The 17,645-nt window shown below is 52.8% G+C and overlaps 1 protein-coding gene across 1 annotated transcript in view; it reads left to right on the top strand.

Annotated features, from left to right (window-relative positions):
• The window catches only part of LOC139230291 (SH3 and multiple ankyrin repeat domains protein 1-like), a 323,258-nt gene that overhangs the window by 266,498 nt on the left and 39,115 nt on the right, over positions 1 to 17,645 (top strand). Inside the window, 3 exon segments of the mRNA XM_070862120.1 lie at positions 7,905 to 7,928; positions 14,586 to 14,642; positions 16,129 to 16,248. Coding sequence (XP_070718221.1) covers positions 7,905 to 7,928; positions 14,586 to 14,642; positions 16,129 to 16,248 — 201 coding nt within the window.

Genomic DNA, 17,645 nt, shown 5'->3' with positions numbered 1-17,645 from the left:
AAACGTGCTCCTACGCAAAGGTCGCGATTGGGTCTGGGGGGACAGCCAGGAAAGGGCTTTTGATGGAGCACGCAACTTGTTATGCTCCAACAAACTGTAACGTTATATGACCTGTGTAAGAAACTAGTTTTAACATGTGATGCGTCGTCCTATGGGGTCGGGTGTGTGTTGCAGCATGTGAATGTCAATGGTCAGCTACAGCTGGTAGCTTATGCCTCCAATAGTCTGTCCCGGGCAGAAAGGGGCTATGGGATGGTAGAAAAGGAAAAGCTAGCATGTGTATATGCGGTAAAAAAAAATGCACCAGTACCTGTTTGGCAGGAAATTTGAGCTGGAGACAGATTACAAACCCCTAACGTCCCCTTTGGCCGACAGTAAGGCCATAAATGCGAATGCATTGGCCCGCATACAGAGGTGGGCACTTACGTTAAACGCCTATGACTACACAATTCGGCACAGACCGGTAGCAAATCCTAAATCCAATGTACTGGAAACAAATCCAGGAGAGAATCAGAATGAAAATCTGAGTCCAAGTCAGGAAAACAAAGAGCCTGAAGTTAGAGTGAGTTCAAATGAAAATCAAGGAAATTCCGTGGAGGAAAACATTCCTCAGAATGAGCCTCGAATGAGTTTAGATTCAACACCATGTTTGGAAGGTTCTGTTCGGGAGCGAAGGTATCCTCTTCGACACAGAAAACAAGTGGTAAAGTTGAATTTGTAAATATGGAAAAAAAAAAAAAGTTTATATCCTGTGTTATGTATAAACATGAAAGTTATGTATGATGTTTGTTATAATAACTTCTTCATTAAGGAGGGAGAAATGTAATGTCTGTAAGCTTGTAATGTTGGTAGCGCCACACTGTGGATGTGGACGTATTGTGTACTGCAAGTGCAGGGTTAATAATAAACAGAACCAGGCAGATTTCCGGAGGCTTCCGAGAGAGCTGCCTGCCATGTTAGGAGCTGTGTGTGCTGTGCTCTGTGAATATATCACATTTTACAAATGTACTGTCGCCTCCCCTGTGGAACAATGTTTGCCTTTTTTCATTGAGGCCCCTGCATTGCTCAGAAATCGCCCCCTCCCCCCGCCCCCCCCCCCCCCCCGCTCTCTGACCGGCACCAGACGAGGGCACAGCCCATCCTGGCAACGGAGGGACATGGAGACAGCGAGATCAACTCATTAATCTTTACAGACAGCTGCAGCTGGGAGATAAGCCCGACTTGAGTTGGATTTGAGACTTTTTTTTTTCCCTTCTGCACTCGCAAAGCCTTCGATTAATTTAGTGCGCAAGATGGCTGGCGATAATCCGCAGGATGTTGCGAGAGGGGCGGCTTGTGGGGGGGGGGGGGGATGTGGGGTGGAACAGAATGTCAGTAAGAACACTTCCAGTCCGGTGGAGTAACACCACTATTCAATCGTTTCTGAGGAACATTTTTTTTTAAAGGTCTTGCATTTCTATAGCGCCTTTCACGATCTCAGGGCGTCCCAACGCGCTTTATGAAGTACTATTTGACGTGTAAGTCACTGTTGTAATGTGGGAAACGTGGCAGCCGATTTGCACGCAGCAAGCTCCCACACACAGCAACGTGATGATGACCCAGATCATCTGTTTTTTTAGTGATGTTGGTTGAGGGATAAATATTGGCCCCAGGACACCGGGGATAACTCCCCCTGCTCTTCTTTGAAGTAGCAGCCATGGGATCTTTTACGTCCACCTGAGAGAGCAGACCGGGGTCTCGCTTTAACGCCTCATCCGAAAGACGGCACCTCCGACAGTGCGGCACTCCCTCAGCACTGCACTGGGAGTGTCAGCCTGGATTCTGTAATCAATTCTCTAGAGTGGGACTTGAACCCACACCCATTCTGACTCGGAGGCGAGAGAGTGCTGCCCACTGAACCACGGCCAATACCTATAAAGATCTCCCTTGATGCCTGCATTATTAACCCTTTCAGACTCAGCTATTAGTGTTCAATAATCACTCGTGTGAGGCAAAGAGAACTGGTTCAGTGTGGAGGATCACACTGAAGGTGGGGAGGGAGTGGTCTAACTCAACCCGGGATTGTTCTGAACAATCAGAACAGCAAACAACAACAACAACAGCAACGTGTAGTTATATAGCGCCTTTAACCTAGTAAAACGTCCCAAGGTGCTTCACAGCGGTGGTATTAGACAAAAACAGATAAATTTGACACCGAGCCGCATAAGAAGAAATTCGGGCAGGTGAGCAAAAGCTTGGTCAAAGAGGTAGGTTTTAAAGAGCGTCTTAAAGGAGGAAAGAGAGGCGGAGAGGTTTAGGGAGGGAGTTCCAGAGCTTGGGGCCCAGGCAACAGAAGGCACGGCCACCGATGGTGGAGCGATTATAATCAGGGATGGTCAGGAGGGCAGAATTAGAGGAGCGCAGACATCTTGGGGGGGTTGTGGGGCTGGAGGAGATTACAGAGATAGGGAGGGGGCGAGGGCCATGGAGGGATTTGTAAACAAGGACGAGAAGCTTTAAAGGAGCGTTATTGAGCTGAGGGGAACCCTCCTCATTAGCTATCCGCTCAATTCTTTTAACCAATTTGTTTACGCCTCTTTTTAAGCCCTAGTTTCGGCTGCTTTTGATGGGTTTATCTGCTGACGTTTAGTCAGCCACAAGGTATTTGCAAGGTATTCAATCAGGGAATTTCATAGGGTGAATTTCATCCATCTCCCGATTGTTGAGGCTGGCTCTTTAAAATGACGACCTCTGACAGGGTTTGCACGTGAAACATTAAAACCCCTTTTTTTTTTCTTTTCTCCTCTTCTCTCCCACTTCATCCGACTCCTCCCGATTAATGCTTCCCCCTGACCCCTTCCCAGTGCAAAACGGCAAGGTCCTGGTCAAAGGTCAGTCACGCTGAGAGGTCAAAGGTATTGAGTCGCAGACAGCCCAACTCCACCAATCTGAAAGTCTGAACGGTCATGAAATCCACTCCCCCTGCACTCCCCCCGCCCCCCCAGCCAACGCTGTCAAAACTGAAGGGGTTTCATTTCCCTACAATTATATTTTCTGTGTAACGTGTATGTTGGTTTCGGCAGATGTCCCGTGGCATTGCTCACAGCATGATAGACTTTCATCGGGACGGAAGCGCAAAGTATTATTCTGCTGCGAAGGAAAATCCATGGCCCTTTGAGGCCAACAGATTTTTCTGTAGATTGGCGGTTGCTTGTAAATTGTTGGCCCCTCTCCCAAGGTCAGAAAGACCAGCAGAAAATGGCGGGCTTTTCCTTGTCTTTTTGCGCCAGTAATGTGATTGTAATAGAGGGTTATGGGGAGCGGGCAGGGAAGTGGAGCTGAGTCCATGATCAGATCAGCCATGATCGTATTAAATGGTGGAGCAGGCTCGAGGGGCTAGCTTATATAAAAATTAATTCATGGGATGTGGGCGTTGCTGGCAAGGCCGGCATTTATTGCCCATCCCTAATTGCCCGTTGAGAAGGTGGTGGTGAGCCGCCTTCTTGAACCGCTGCAGTCCGTGTGGTGAAAGCACTGAGTGTCTCGTTGGGCCATTTCAGAGGGCAGTTAAGAATCAATCACATTGCTGTGGGTCTGGAGTCACATATCAGCCAGACCGGGTAAGGGCGGCAGGTTTCCTTCCCTAAAGGACATCAGTGAATCGGATGGGTTTTTATGACAATCCAGTAGTTTCAGGGTCATCATTACTGACACTAGTTTTTTAATTCCAGATTTATTTAATTAACTGAAGGACCTATTTCCCTTAAAAGAGAGGTCAATAGATTTAAAGCAATTGGTAGCAAAAAATGGCCGACTCCTGCTCCTATTCCTTATGTTCTTATAACATCAACACTCCAAAACAAAGCATGAAGATTGGTCCCAATCAGTTTGGATTTGTGGAATTGGACGTCAGGCAAATTATTATGCCCTGTGTTATGTCTTTAGATGCTCTGATAATGACTCCATGAGGCAATGTGTTGTACTTGAACTGTAGTGACCATAGTCCATTTAATGTAACTCCAGACTGAGGATCACACCTGGTGGCCTGCCTTTTAGACTAGGCCAGGCACACCTGTACAGGAAACCTACAAGTCTCCCACTGCAGTGCCCTCTGGTGGCACACCTTCGTGGTGGTACAAGCAGTAAACATGTCTACATACATGACACAGTGGGTTTGGGGGAGGAGGAAAATTGACATGTCTTCGATTTGACACTCTTCATTTTATTCAAGTGTGCTCTGAAACCGGGAATTGTCCTTAGGCAATGTCTCCCAGACTTCAATCCCTGGCAGTCAGGAGGAAGTGGCATTGTTTGTGTGTGTGTGATCAAATGTTCATGCCAGGGAGCAGAATCTTTCCCACTCCAGGTGCGCTCAGTGTTCTAGATGTGAGATGCAGATCAGCACCCCATCCACCAGCTTCAACATTCACTCCCTCCACCACCGGCGCCCCCTGGCTGCAGTGTGCACCATCTGCGAGATGCACTGCAGCAACTCGCCAAGGCTTCTTCGGCAGCACCTCCCAAACCCACGACCTCTAGCCCCTAGAAGGACAAGGGCAGCAGGTGCATGGGAACACCACCACCTTCACGTTCCACCTCCGAGTCACACACCATCCCGACTTGGAAATATATCGGCCGTTCCTTCATCGTCGCTGGGTCAGAATCCTGGAACTCCCTCCCTAACAGCACTGTGGGAGCACCTTCACCACACGGACTGCAGCGGTTCAAGAAGGCGGCTCACCACCACCTTCTCAAGGGGCAATTAGGGATGGGCAATAAATGCCGGCCTTGGCAGCGACGCCCACATCCCAAGAATGAAAAATAAAATGAGAACTTCCTTTTACTTCAGCCCCAGTAATGCTCCTCACCCTGACCACACTTGCTGCACCATTTCCTGCATCAAGTGCTGATGAGCTATTCCTCTTTGGGAGGCATCACAGTCAGCATTCATGTGTTGGCACTTTCTAGGAAGTGGGCAGTGTATGGCATTGGGTGCGCATCTGGAACCCTGTCTCATTCCAACCCCTCCCTAGCCCTGTGGCACTGAGGCCAATTATTGAGAACCTATCGCTACTCCAGCTTAGGTCTGTTGACGCAAAATAACCAGGAATCGGTATTGGAATCATCAGAGGTCAGACAGCCCTCTACATCTCTGTAATATTATAAAATTCTCATCTGTAATGTATTTGCTTCATGGGTTTTTTGCGTAAGAATTGATAGCAACACATTGCTATTAAGAACTAGTTGGTTCATTAGCAAAAGGTTAGCTGGAGCTCTTTGAGGATGTAACGAACAGGGTGGATAAAGGGGAACCAGTGGATGTGGTGTATTTGGATTTCCAGAAGGCATTTGACAAGGTGCCACATTAAAGGTTACTGCACAAGATAAAAGTTCACGGGGTTGGGGGTAATATATTAGCATGGATAGAGGATTGGCTAACTAACAGAGAACAGAGAGTCGGGATAAATGGCTCATTCTTGAGTTGGCAAACAGTAACTAGTGGGGTGCCGCAGGGATCAGTGGTGGGACCCCAATTATTTACAATCGATATAAACGACTTGGAAGAAGGGACTGAGTGTAACGTTGCCAAGTTTGCTGACGATACAAAGATGGGAGGAAAAGCAATGTGTGAGGAGGACACAAAAAACCTGCAAAAGGACATAGACAGGCTAAGTGAGTGGGCAAAAACTTGGCAGATGGAGTAGAATGTTGGAAAGTGTATGTGTAAAAAATCAAAGAGCAAGTTATTATTTAAGTGGAGAAAGATTGCAAAGTGCTGCAGTACAGCGGGACTTGGGGGTACTTGTGCATGAAACACAAAAGGATAGTATGCAGGTACAGCAAGTGATCAGGAAGGCCAATGGAATCTTGGCCTTTATTGCAAAGGGGATGGAGTATAAAAGCAGGGAAGTCTTGCTACAGCTTTATAAGGTATTGGTGAGACCACACCTGGAGTACTGCGTGCAGTTTTGGTTTCCATATTTACGAAAGGATATACTTGCAATGGAGGCAGTTCAGAGAAGGTTCACTCGGTTGATTCCGGGGACGAGGGGGTTGACTTATGAGGAAAGGTTGAGTAGGTTGGGCCTCTACTCATTGGAATTCAGAAGAATGAGAGGTGATCTTATCGAAACATATAAGATTATGAGGGGGCTTGACAAGGTGGATGCAGAGAGGATGTTTCCACTGGTGGGGGAGACTAGAACTAGAGGGCATGATCTTAGAATAAGGGGCCGCCCATTTAAGACTGAGATGAGGAGAAATTTCTTCTCTCAGAGGGTTATAAATCTGTGGAATTCGCTGTCTCAGAGAGCTGGGACATTGAATAAATTTAAGACAGAAATAGGCAGTTACTTAAATGATAAGGGGATAAGGGGTTACGGGGAGCAGGCGGAGAAGTGGAGCTGAGTCCATGATCGGATCAGCCATGATCTTATTGAATGGCGGAGCAGGCTCGAGGGGCCATATGGCCTACTCCTGCTCCTATTTCTTATGTTCTTTTGTTTAAAAATCACACTACACATCACCAGTTCATCCACTAGGCTAACAACCACTTGCCCCATCGTGGCTCCCCCGAACCCAACTGGCTGGGGTTTTATTGAGTCTTGTGAACATCACATGACCTGACTAAGCCACTCACAATGCAACAGCTCTACAAACCTGTGAGCATCCTCACAGGGGCATGCATGACATCATCTTGTATTCAAATCCCTCCATGTCCTCTCCGTCTCCCTACCCATTTAACCTCCTCCAAGTCCTACAATCCTTTGGGATCCCTGCGCTCCTCTAATTCTGCCCTCTTGCTCATTCCCCCGATTTTAGTTGCTCCTCCAGTGGCGGCCGTGGGCCCCAAGGTCTGGAATTCCCTCCCTAAACCTCTCCGCCTCGTTCTATTCCTTTACGACACTCCTGTAAACCAATCTCTTTGACCGACCGATACACGGTCTAGAAACAGGCCATTCGGCCCAACCAGTCCATGCCGGCGTTTATGCTCCACTCGAGCCTCCTCCCGTCTTTCCTCATCTAACTCTATCAGCATAACCCTCTATTCCCTTCTCCCTCATATGCTTGTCTAGCCTCCCCGGTCACCTGTCCTAAGATCACCTTATGCGGCTCAGTGTCAAATTTTATTTGATTACGCTTGGGATGTTTTGCTACGTTACAGGCGCTACAGAAATGCAACATGTTCTTGGAAAAAAAAAAGGTAATTACATACGGACCTTTGGCTCGGTGGTGTGATTGTTTCACTGCTGCACAGACCGAGCGTGCAGTGTGGGCTGGGCTCATGCTGCCCCCTGGGCCCTCGCCTCTTCTGGGCCCCGAACTCACGCCTCTCCTGGGCCCCGATCACTTCCCTCTACGGACTCTCACCGCTCCTTCGCCCCTCCTGCTGTGCCTGCCCGCACTGCGATCAGCGACCTGGCTTCGCAGCCGTCGCCCTCCTGCAGTGGTATACCACCGCACGCTGCTCCCTCCAATGGCCCCGGCCTGCTGACGGTCTTGCGGAGGTGCGGCAGATGAGGGTACGGGGCCCAGGAGGGGCGAGGGCCCAGGGGCAGCACGGGCCCAGCCCGCACTGTGCGATATGTGTGCTCACTAGGTCCGTGCAGCAGAGCTGGTCTCCAGTCGTCCTGGTTCAACCCTTGCCACTGGACCAAGACCTAGCTCTGTCAAGCCCCGTGTGGTGGCTGGTGTGCAACGGTCACCCCACGTTAAAAAAATCCACCCACAGGCATCTTCCACCCTTCAGGATGTAGTTCAGGATCTGGAATATTAGGTCCTTCATTGAAACACCTGTGAACTCATGCCTTTTCTGCGTGGAAGCAAGTCATCCTCGCTTCGAGGGACCGCCTATGACGATGATGATGATTGTTTCACGTTTAACTGCTAAACCGGCTGAAGTTTGTTTCTCTTTCCACCCACAGCCACCCCATGGAACAGGAAGACTGGTGAGTGAGTGACGGACATGTCACAGGAGAAACATATTTGCTCCTTTTTAAAAAAAAAACAACTCCATCCGCAAATATGTTGCAGAATGTCCACTCACCCATAGCCTCCAATAACCCTCTCATCAAGAAAGACTTGCATTTATATAGCGCCTTTCACGACCACCGGGCATCTCAAAGCATTTTACAACCAATGAAGTACTTTTGGAGTGTAGTCACTGTTGTAATGTAGGAATCGCGGCAGCCAATTTGAGCACAGCAAGCTCCCACACACAGCAATGTGATAATGACCCAGATAATCTGTTTTTTTTAGTGATGTTGATTGAGGGATAAATATTGGCCCCAGGACACTAGGGATAACTCCCCTGCTCTTCTTCGAAAAAGTGCCCCGGGATCTTTTACATCCACCTGAGAGAGCAGACGGGGCCTCGGTTTAACGTCTCATCTGAAAGACGGCACCTCCGACAGTGCGGAGCTCCCTCAGTACTGCCCCTCTGACAGTGCGGCGCTCCCTCAGTACTGCCCCTCCGACAGTGCGGCGCTCCCTCAGCACTGCCCCTCCGACAGTGCGGCGCTCCCTCAGTACTGCCCCTCCGACAGTGCGGCGCTCCCTCAGTACTACCCCTCCGACAGTGCAGTGCTCCCTCAGTACTGCCCCTCCAACAGTGCACCGCTCCCTCAGTACTGCCCCTCCGATGGTGCGGCGCTCCCTCAGTACTACCCCTCCGACAGTGCGGTGCTCCCTCAGTACTGCCCCTCCGACAGTGCGCCGCTCCCTCAGTACTGCCCCTCCGATGGTGCGGCGCTCCCTCAGTACTACCCCTCCGACAGTGCGGTGCTCCCTCAGTACTGCCCCTCCGACAGTGCGGCGCTCGCTCAGTACCACCCCTCCGACAGTGCACCGCTCCCTCAGCACTGCCCCTCCAACAGTGCGGCGCTCCCTCAGTACCGCCCCTCCGATGGTGCGGCGCTCCCTCAGTACTACCCCTCCGACAGTGCGGTGCTCCCTCAGTACTGCCCCTCCGACAGTGCGGCGCTCGCTCAGTACCACCCCTCCGACAGTGCACCGCTCCCTCAGCACTGCCCCTCCAACAGTGCGGCGCTCCCTCAGTACCGCCCCTCCGATGGTGCGGCGCTCCCTCAGCACTGCACTGGGAGTGTCGGCCTAGATTTATGTGCTCGGCGCTGGAGTGGGACTTGAACCCACAACTTTCTGACTCAGAGGCATTAACATCAGGGAACATCTACAAATTAATGGTGAAGCGAGGGAGGGGGTCGAGGGGCAGAACGTACGTAGGAATCGCAATTGGCCCCATGTAATCTGCTCTACCATTTTGTCAGGCAGTGCAGAGCTCCAATTCCCTCCCCTCTCTCCAGACCCTTCAACACCATTCCCGCCCATCAAATCTTCGATCTCCTTTTAAATCTTTGCCCCGTGGCTTTCTGGAGCGGTGTGTTCAAATTCACACCACCCTGCTGTGTGAAGTCCTTTTTTCCCCCTGGGTTTTGTGACGAATTGGTTGATGTTGACCCCTGAGGGCCAGCACAGAAGGTGCTGGATGAGTGACGGACACTGCAGCACGCAAGGCTCAACAGATATCCCGGCTGGTTCATTCGGGAGGGCCTTTGCCTGACCTGACCATTGGGGCATTGAATGGGGGAGGCGGGGTTTGGAGACAGCAATAAAGCAGCAGCCGGCTGAATGGCTTCTGTTTTTTTTATTCTGCGTTTCCTCATGTTGTTAAGGGAGTGCCCTGGATTAAAGCACATGCTGGAATCCCCGTCAGTACAGCAGACGGTACTGAATACTGAACTTACAGAACAAGGGGGGGGTCACACACAACGTTCCCTGTGAGCCACTGTTTGTTCTGCGCCGCCTGTTTCTATCACCGCGCGGTCCCGTTAAATCTCCGCGCCTCTGCAGTGTTTCCGATGGGGAGGGGCCTGTGTGGGACCTTCTGACGACTGCGCGGAGACGCAACTCAGCAGGAACATGGGTCATCTTTGTAAGATGGTCACGAAAAAAACCCAAGCAGGAATTTAGGAGGAACTTCTTTAAAGACTTACATTTATGTAGCGCCTTTCACGACCACCGGACGTCCCAAAGCGCTTTACGGCCAATGAAATACTTTTGGAGTGTAGTCACTGTTGTAATGTGGGAAACACGGCAGCCAATTCGTGCACAGCAAGCTCCCACACACAGCAACGTGATAATGACCCAGATAATCCGATTTTTTGATTGAGACATAAATATCGGCCCCAGGAATAACTCCCCCTGCTCTTCTTCGAAATAGTGCCGCGGGATCTTTTACGTCCACCTGAGAGGGCAGTCGGGGCCTCGGTTTAATGTCTCATCCGAAAGACGGCACCTCCGACAGTGCGGCGCTCCCTCAGCACCGCCCCTCCGACAGTGCGGCGCTCCCTCAGCACCGCCCCTCCGACAGCACGGCGCTCCCTCAGCACTGCCCCTCCGACAGCACGGCGCTCCCTCAGTACTGCCCCTCCGACAGCACGGCGCTCCCTCAGCACTGCCCCTCCGACAGTGCGGCGCTCCCTCAGTACCGCCCCTCCGACAGTGCGGCGCTCCCTCAGTACCGCCCCTCCGACAGTGCGGCGCTCCCTCAGTACCGTCCCTCCGACAGTGCGGCGCTCCCTCAGTACCGCCCCTCCGACAGTGCGGCGCTCCCTCAGTACCGCCCCTCCGACAGCACGGCGCTCCCTCAGCACCGCCCCACCGACAGCGCGGCGCTCCCTCAGCACCGCCCCTCCGACAGTGCGGCGCTCCCTCAGCACCGCCCCTCCGACAGTGCGCCGCTCCATCAGCACTGCCCCTCCGACAGTGCGCCGCTCCATCAGCACTGCACTGGGAGCGTCAGCCTAGATTTATGTCCCTGGAGTGAGTCTTGAACCCACAGCCTTCTGACCCAGAGACGAGAGTGCTGCCCACTGAGCCACGGCTGACACTTTACCCAGAGAGCGGTGAGAATGTGGAACTCGTTACCACAGGGAGGGGTTGAGGGGAAGCTGGATACATGGGGGAGAAAGGAATAGAAGGTTATAGTGATGGGTGGAGATGAGATAGGGAGGCTCGTTTGGAGCATAAACACTGGCACAGACTAGTTTGGCCGACTGGCCTGTTTCTGTGCTGGAATTTCTGCGTAATATCTGTAATTATACCCACTGTGGTCTGGGTACAGTCTCAGCTGCTCGAACAGCACTGCCCAGTTGCAACCATTGCCACTTATGCTGTATGTCAGATTTGGTGCCCAAGTACAGGTTGGTCAGTGTAGTGTCACTACCATCCCTGAACATACAGCACAGAGTGAAGCTCCTTCTACACTGTCCGGTTAAACACTCCCAGGGCAGGTACAGGGGGTTAGATACAGAGTAACGCTCCCTCTACACTGTCCGGTTAAACACTCCCAGGGCAGGTACAGCATGGGGTTAGATACAGAGTAAAGCTCCTTCTACACTGTCCCATCAAACACTCCCAGAGCAGGTACAGCACGGGGTTAGATATAGAGTAAAGCTCCCTCTACACTGTCCGGTTAAACACTCCCAGGGCAGGTACAGCACGGGGTTAGATGCAGAGTAAAGCTCCCTCTGCACTGTCCCATCAAACACTCCCAGAGCAGGTACAACACGGGGTTAGATACAGAGTAAAGCTCCCTCTGCACTGTCCCATCAAACACTCCCAGGGCAGGTACAGCACGGGGTTAGATACAGAGTAAAGCTCCCTCTACACTGTCCCATCAAACACTCCCAGGGCAGGTACAGCACCGGGTTAGATACAGAGTAAAGCTCCCTCTACACTGTCCCATCAAACACTCCCAGAGCAGGTACAGCACGGGGTTAGATACAGAGTAAAGCTCCCTCTGCACTGTCCCATCAAACACTCCCAGGGCAGGTACAGCACGGGGTTAGATACAGAGTAAAGCTCCCTCTGCACTGTCCCATCAAACACTCCCAGGGCAGGTACAGCACAGGGTTAGATACAGAGTAAAGCTCCTTCTACACTGTCCCAACAAACACTCCCAGGGCAGGTACAGCACGGGTTAAATACAGAGTAAAACCCCTTTCAGTGTTTCAACACTGCCTTGATCACACCCTGGGGAGAACTGCTGTACCAGCCTGCCATTTTCCATTTCCCACACCAGAGGGACCCTGTGCCTCTCTGAGATTGCTGCGTTCAGTGCTGTGAACTTACCCCCCTTCGGAACTGTATTGAGACTGGCCCTCAACCCATTTCATTCTGGAGCGAGATCGGCCAGCAGGGAACGAAAGCATTAATCGCCATGGTTTCAGCTGCACTGTCTCCCAGCAATGTGTTCCACGTGACTGCATGCCCCCAGTCTGCAATTTGAGTGAAATCGGGCCACGGATGGGACGTAGTGGCTGACATGCCGTGCAGTGGACTGAGGGGCCGCTGTTGTACAGCAGTGAGTGGGAGGGGAGGTTAGGGCTGCAATGTATTTGCTTCATGGGTTCTTTGCCTAAGAATCCGTAGCAACACATTGCTATTAAGAACTAGTTGATTTATTAGCAAAAGGTTTAACAATCACACTACAGTTCATCCACCAGGCTCACAATCACCTGCCTCATCGTGGATCCCTTGAACCCAACTGGCTGGGGTTTTATTGAGTCTTGTGAACATCATGTGACTGGCTAAGCCGCTCCCAACTCAACAGCTCTACAACTATTTTGTTGTAATCAATTAAATCAAATGCCCCCTGATTAAAGGCGGGGGGGGGGGGACACTAAAACCATCAAATTAAACAAATCAACCTTTAAACAGTAAACTTGGATCAAATTAAAATTTGGTTGCCGGGGGTGATGATGCACTCCAGTCCCTCCGGCGCCCACCTCTCGCGGAAGGCCGCGAGCGTTACTGGTGGACACCGCGTGCTCCATCTCCAGGGACACCCTGGCTTGGATGTAACCGCGGAAGAGAGGCAGATAGTCGGGCTGAACGACCCCCTCGACCGCCCGCTGCCTGGACCGGTTGATGGCCCCCTTGGCCGTGCCCAGGAGCAGACCTACGAGGAGGCCTTCCGACCTGCCCGCTCCCCTACGCACCGGGTGCCCAAAGATCAGGAGCGTGGGACTGACGTGCAGCCAGAATTCGAGGAGCAGCCCCTTCAAATAATGGAACAGGGGCAGAACAGCTCTCCAAACCCGTGAGCAGGCTCACAGGTGCATCCATTACAGATGTGTCATTCCATTATTCCAACTGCCTCATTCTTGACAGAACTCATTCCTTTCCCCCCCATCCCCTCCCAAAACAGCACGGTGACTGACTTGCTATTTATTTCATGTTGGACCTGAGATTTCTGCCATGCATATTAGGAACTGACCCAGCTGCTCTGTTCTGCTCAAAGCTGAATCGGGACGTTTCGAAAGATCGGAAGTTGCCGCCAGGCGGGATACAGATCGCAGGGCCCGTTCTGTGCAAAGGGCCTCCTTGTGGATCCGATTGAGTTACCACTGCATTGAGATTCTTCTCAAACAGCGCCTCCCAAACCCGCGACCTCTACCCCCTAGAAGGACAAGGGCAGCAGGCGCATGGGAACACCACCACCTCCACGTTCCCCTCCGAGTCACACACCATCCTCGACGCGGACATATATCACCGTTCCTTCGTCATCGCTGGGTCACAATCCTGGAACTCCCTCCCTAACAGCGCTGTGTGGGAGCACCTTCACCACACGGGACTGCAGCGGTTCAAGAAGGCGCCTCACCACCACCTTCTCCAAGGGGCAGTTAGGGGATGGGCAATAAATGCCGGCCTTGTCAGCGATGCCCACATCCCTTGTGAGTAAATCAACAAAGGCACGTTGATAGACGCCTGCCTTTCTGACGGTGGTTGGTACCACACAAAGGCTGGAAAACTCTTCCTCAAATGGCAATTGATCAATTGTTAATTTTAAACCTGAGATTGCGAGCTTTTTGTTAACCAACGATATGAAGGGATATGAGCCAAAGGTAGGTATGTGGAGTTAGGTCGCAGATCAGCCACAATCTCCTTGAATGGTGGAACAGGCTCGAGGTGCTGAATGGCCTCCTCCTGCTCCAAGCCCCTGTGATTATTTTCCAACGCATTCTCTCTCCTGGGGTACAGTACTTAACAGGCTGGGCCCCATGCGGTGGTTGGCCCGAGTGCTCCACGCGTGGGCTGAGGCAGTGATTTGTCGGCAGGCTGTTTGACTGTGGTGGGAATCACAGCCCCGTCCGACCCTGTGCTCCTCGCCACACATGTCCGGCCGGTTGGCAAGTTCCAGCAGGATGAGCGATGGGGAGTGGGAACCCTCGATTGATTTTGCTCGCTCGTATCCCCGGGATACCAAGGATAGCCGTTCCGTTCCTGCCCCTGAGTCTGATCTTAGTGGGAGGCCTGGGTTGGAACTGGCCGTCAATCTCAAGTAAAACTGTGCTCCAATCGTCAACGGAAAGCCCCCATCCCCACCCGCCCAAGTTCCTAAATTGGGTTATACCCAAGAGACGCCTCAATGCCTCAATGCCTCAATGCCTCACTCCCTGACACCGTTGAGCCTGCGGGATTTGGGATGTCCGCTCTCGGGACAGGCCGCACTCCTCCCAGAATGCACTTGGCTGCCCGCGACCTCTGACCATCCTGTCTGTGTGTCTCTTTGTGTCTTTCAGATTACGAGCCCCCGCAGACCACCGAGAAGAGGAGGAAGGTTTACCAAATGGCATTAAGTAAATAGTCAATGCTAGTCCCTCAATACAAAAAACCCACCACCATCGATAGGCGGGGGTTCAAAGGCCAGGCTCGGACTGGTTGGGCAGGAAATTAGGTTGGCGGCCTTCAGAGGCGGTAATGTCGGGATATTTGGTGGCGTTGGTAGTGTGCAGCAATCCGTGGCAAGGGGCTGTGTTTGCAAGTGGGGTCGGGTCTTGTATTCAGCCGGGGGTAGGGGCAGGCAGTGAGGAGACTGTAGGAGGGAGCGAGAGGGCGGTCTGGGAGGGAGTGAGGGGGAGTCTGCGGAGTGAGGGGGTGAGGGTGTGTCTGGGGGGTGAGAGGGTGCCTGGGGAGTGAGGGGGTGAGAGGGAATCTGGGGAGTGAGGGGGTGAGAGGGTGTCTGGGGAGTGAGGGAGTGAGGGGGAATCTGGGGAGTGAGGGGGTGAGAGGGTGTCTGGGGAGTGAGAGGGTGAGGGGGAGTCTGGGGAGTGAGGGGGTGAGAGGGTGTCTGGGGAGTGAGGGAGTGAGGGGGAGTCTGGGGAGTGAGGAGGTGAGAGGGTGTCTGGGGAGTGACGGGGTGAGTGGGTGTCTGGGGAGTGAGGGGGTGTCTGGGGAGTGAGTGGGTGAGAGGGTGTCAGGGGAGCAAGGGAGTGAGGGGGTGTCTGGGGAGTCTGGGGAGCGAGGGGGAGTCTGGGGAGTGAGGGGGTGAGAGGGTGTCAGGGGAGTGAGGGGGTGTCTGGCGAGTGAGGTGGTATCTGGGGAGTGAGGGGGTGAGAGGGTGTCAGAGGAGTGAGGGGGTGAGGGGGAGTGAAGGGGTGAGGGAGGTGTCTGGGAGAGAGTGAGGGAGCTGTCTGGGGTCTGAGGGAGTGAGGGGGTGAGAGGGTGTCTGGTGAGTGAGGGAGTGTCTGGGATCTGAGGGAGTGAGGGGGTGAGAGGGTGTCTGGGGAGTAAGGGCGTGTCGGGAGTGAGGGGATGTCTGGGGAGCGAGGGGGAGGCTGGGGAGTGAAGGGGTGAGGGAGGTGTCTGGGAGAGAGTGAGGGGGCTGTCTGGGGAGTGAGGGAGTGAGGGGGTGAGAGGCTGTCTGGGGAGTGAGGGGGTGAGGGGGTGAGAGGGTGTCTGGTGAGTGAGGGAGTGTCTGGGATCTGAGGGAGTGAGGGGGTGAGAGGGTGTCTGGGGAGTGAGGGGGTGTCGGGAGTGAGGGGATGTCTGGGGAGCGAGGGGGAGGCTGGGGAGTGAAGGGGTGAGGGAGGTGTCTGGGAGAGAGTGAGGGGGCTGTCTGGGGAGTGAGGGAGTGAGGGGGTCTGAGGGGGAATGAGGAAAGGGGGAGTCTCTAACCAGTGAGGAGCTAGGAGTGAAATGTTTTGGGGGATCAGAGACTGCGGGATGTGAGGAGCTGGGAGGGTGAGATTGGCTGTAACCTGCCCCCCGCCCCGTGGTGACCCTCTGCCCCAGGGTGATCCCCCCGTGACCCCCGCCCTCACCGGCTCTCTCTTGCGCCCACAGACCGACTGGACGAGATATTGGCCGCGGCCCAGCAATCCATCGCCAACGAGAGCGCCGGCTCCCAGGCCAACGTACCCAAACCCCGCACCGTGGCCAGGACCTTCTACACGGCCGAGGTGAGTGAGCGGTAACCCGGGGGGGTCACAGACACAGGCCGTCCCAGGCACGTGGCTTACCTCGTGCCCAACACCTCTCCCTCTGTGGCAATCTCTCTCTCCCTCTCTGGCTCGGTCTCTTTCTTTCGTCCCACAAGCTCTCCCTCTCAACCCACCCCTCTCACTCCCTCTCCTCCTTTCTACATTCTTCCTCGCTGTGCCTCTCTCCTTCCTCTCTCTCTTGCTCCCTCTCCTCTTCCTCTCTCCCTCTCCTCCGCTCTCTCTCTCTCCCCCTCAGCTCTCTCACCCCCTCCGCTCTCTCACCCCCTCCGCTCTCTCACCCCCTCCGCTCTCTCACCCCCTCCGCTCTCTCATCCTCTGCTCTCTCACCCTCTCTCTCTCCACTCTCTTTCTCTCTCTCAGTCTCCTCCCTCTCCCTCTCCTCCACTCTCTCTCTCCTCCACTCTCTCTCTTTCTCCCTTTCCCCCTCTCTCCTTCCCCCTCGCTCCCTGCCACTCTCTCTCCCTCTCTCCCTCTCTCCCTCCTGAGTGAGTGAGTGTGTGAGAGTGTGTGTGAGTGTGTGTGTGAGTGTGTTTGTGTGTGTGAGTGTTTGTGTGTGAGAGTGAGTGTGAGTGTTTGTGTGAGTGTGAGTGTGTTTGTGTGTGTGAGTGTTTGTGTGTGAGAGTGAGTGTGAGTGTTTGTGTGTGAGAGTGAGTGTTTGTGTGTGTGAGTGCTTGTGTGTGAGAGTGAGTGTGAGTGTTTGTGTGAGTGTGTTTGTGTGTGTGAGTGTTTGTGTGTGAGAGTGTGTGTGAGTGTTTGTGAGTCAGTCAGTGAGTATTTCTGCTCATGTAAGACGATGTCACTCATTACTTGTGGGCATTTCATTAAAAGCCTCACTGACTGACTTTGCGAAATCATCATTTAAATCTACTGGTTGCTGTTCACATTCTCAGCTCCATCTGCAGTAAGTTAATTCATAATTCAACAGAAAGCTCTTTTAATGTTTTTTTTTAAAGCTGCAAAATTGCAAATTGTCAGAAGTGAAAATAGATGTCCAGCTGCAGCGCCACTGAGATCCTCGGGATGGCGATAGAGAGCAGTGGTTTAGAATAGCTCCGCAGCTCCATCTGTGGGATATTCCTGGTACTGCAGCGGTCTCCTGCAATATTGACCCAACCTTCCCCAAAGGTTCCAGGTTCCAGTGACACTGGATACTCGCTGGTATCTGATCTAAATGGATATTATTTACAAGAGCCTTGATGCTTATTAAAATACATTTCAATAAACACATGAGGGAGAACGGAATAGAAGAGGGTGCACGAACAGAGAGACCTGGGGGTATATGTGCACACATCATTGAAGGTTGAGAAAGCTGTTAAAAAAGCTTACGGGATACTGGGCTTCATAAATAGAGGCACAGAG

Source organism: Pristiophorus japonicus, chromosome 19 (assembly GCF_044704955.1).
Source record: "Pristiophorus japonicus isolate sPriJap1 chromosome 19, sPriJap1.hap1, whole genome shotgun sequence".
Classification (NCBI taxonomy): Eukaryota; Metazoa; Chordata; class Chondrichthyes; family Pristiophoridae; genus Pristiophorus; species Pristiophorus japonicus.
This window is presented reverse-complemented; position numbering and strand designations above follow the sequence as displayed.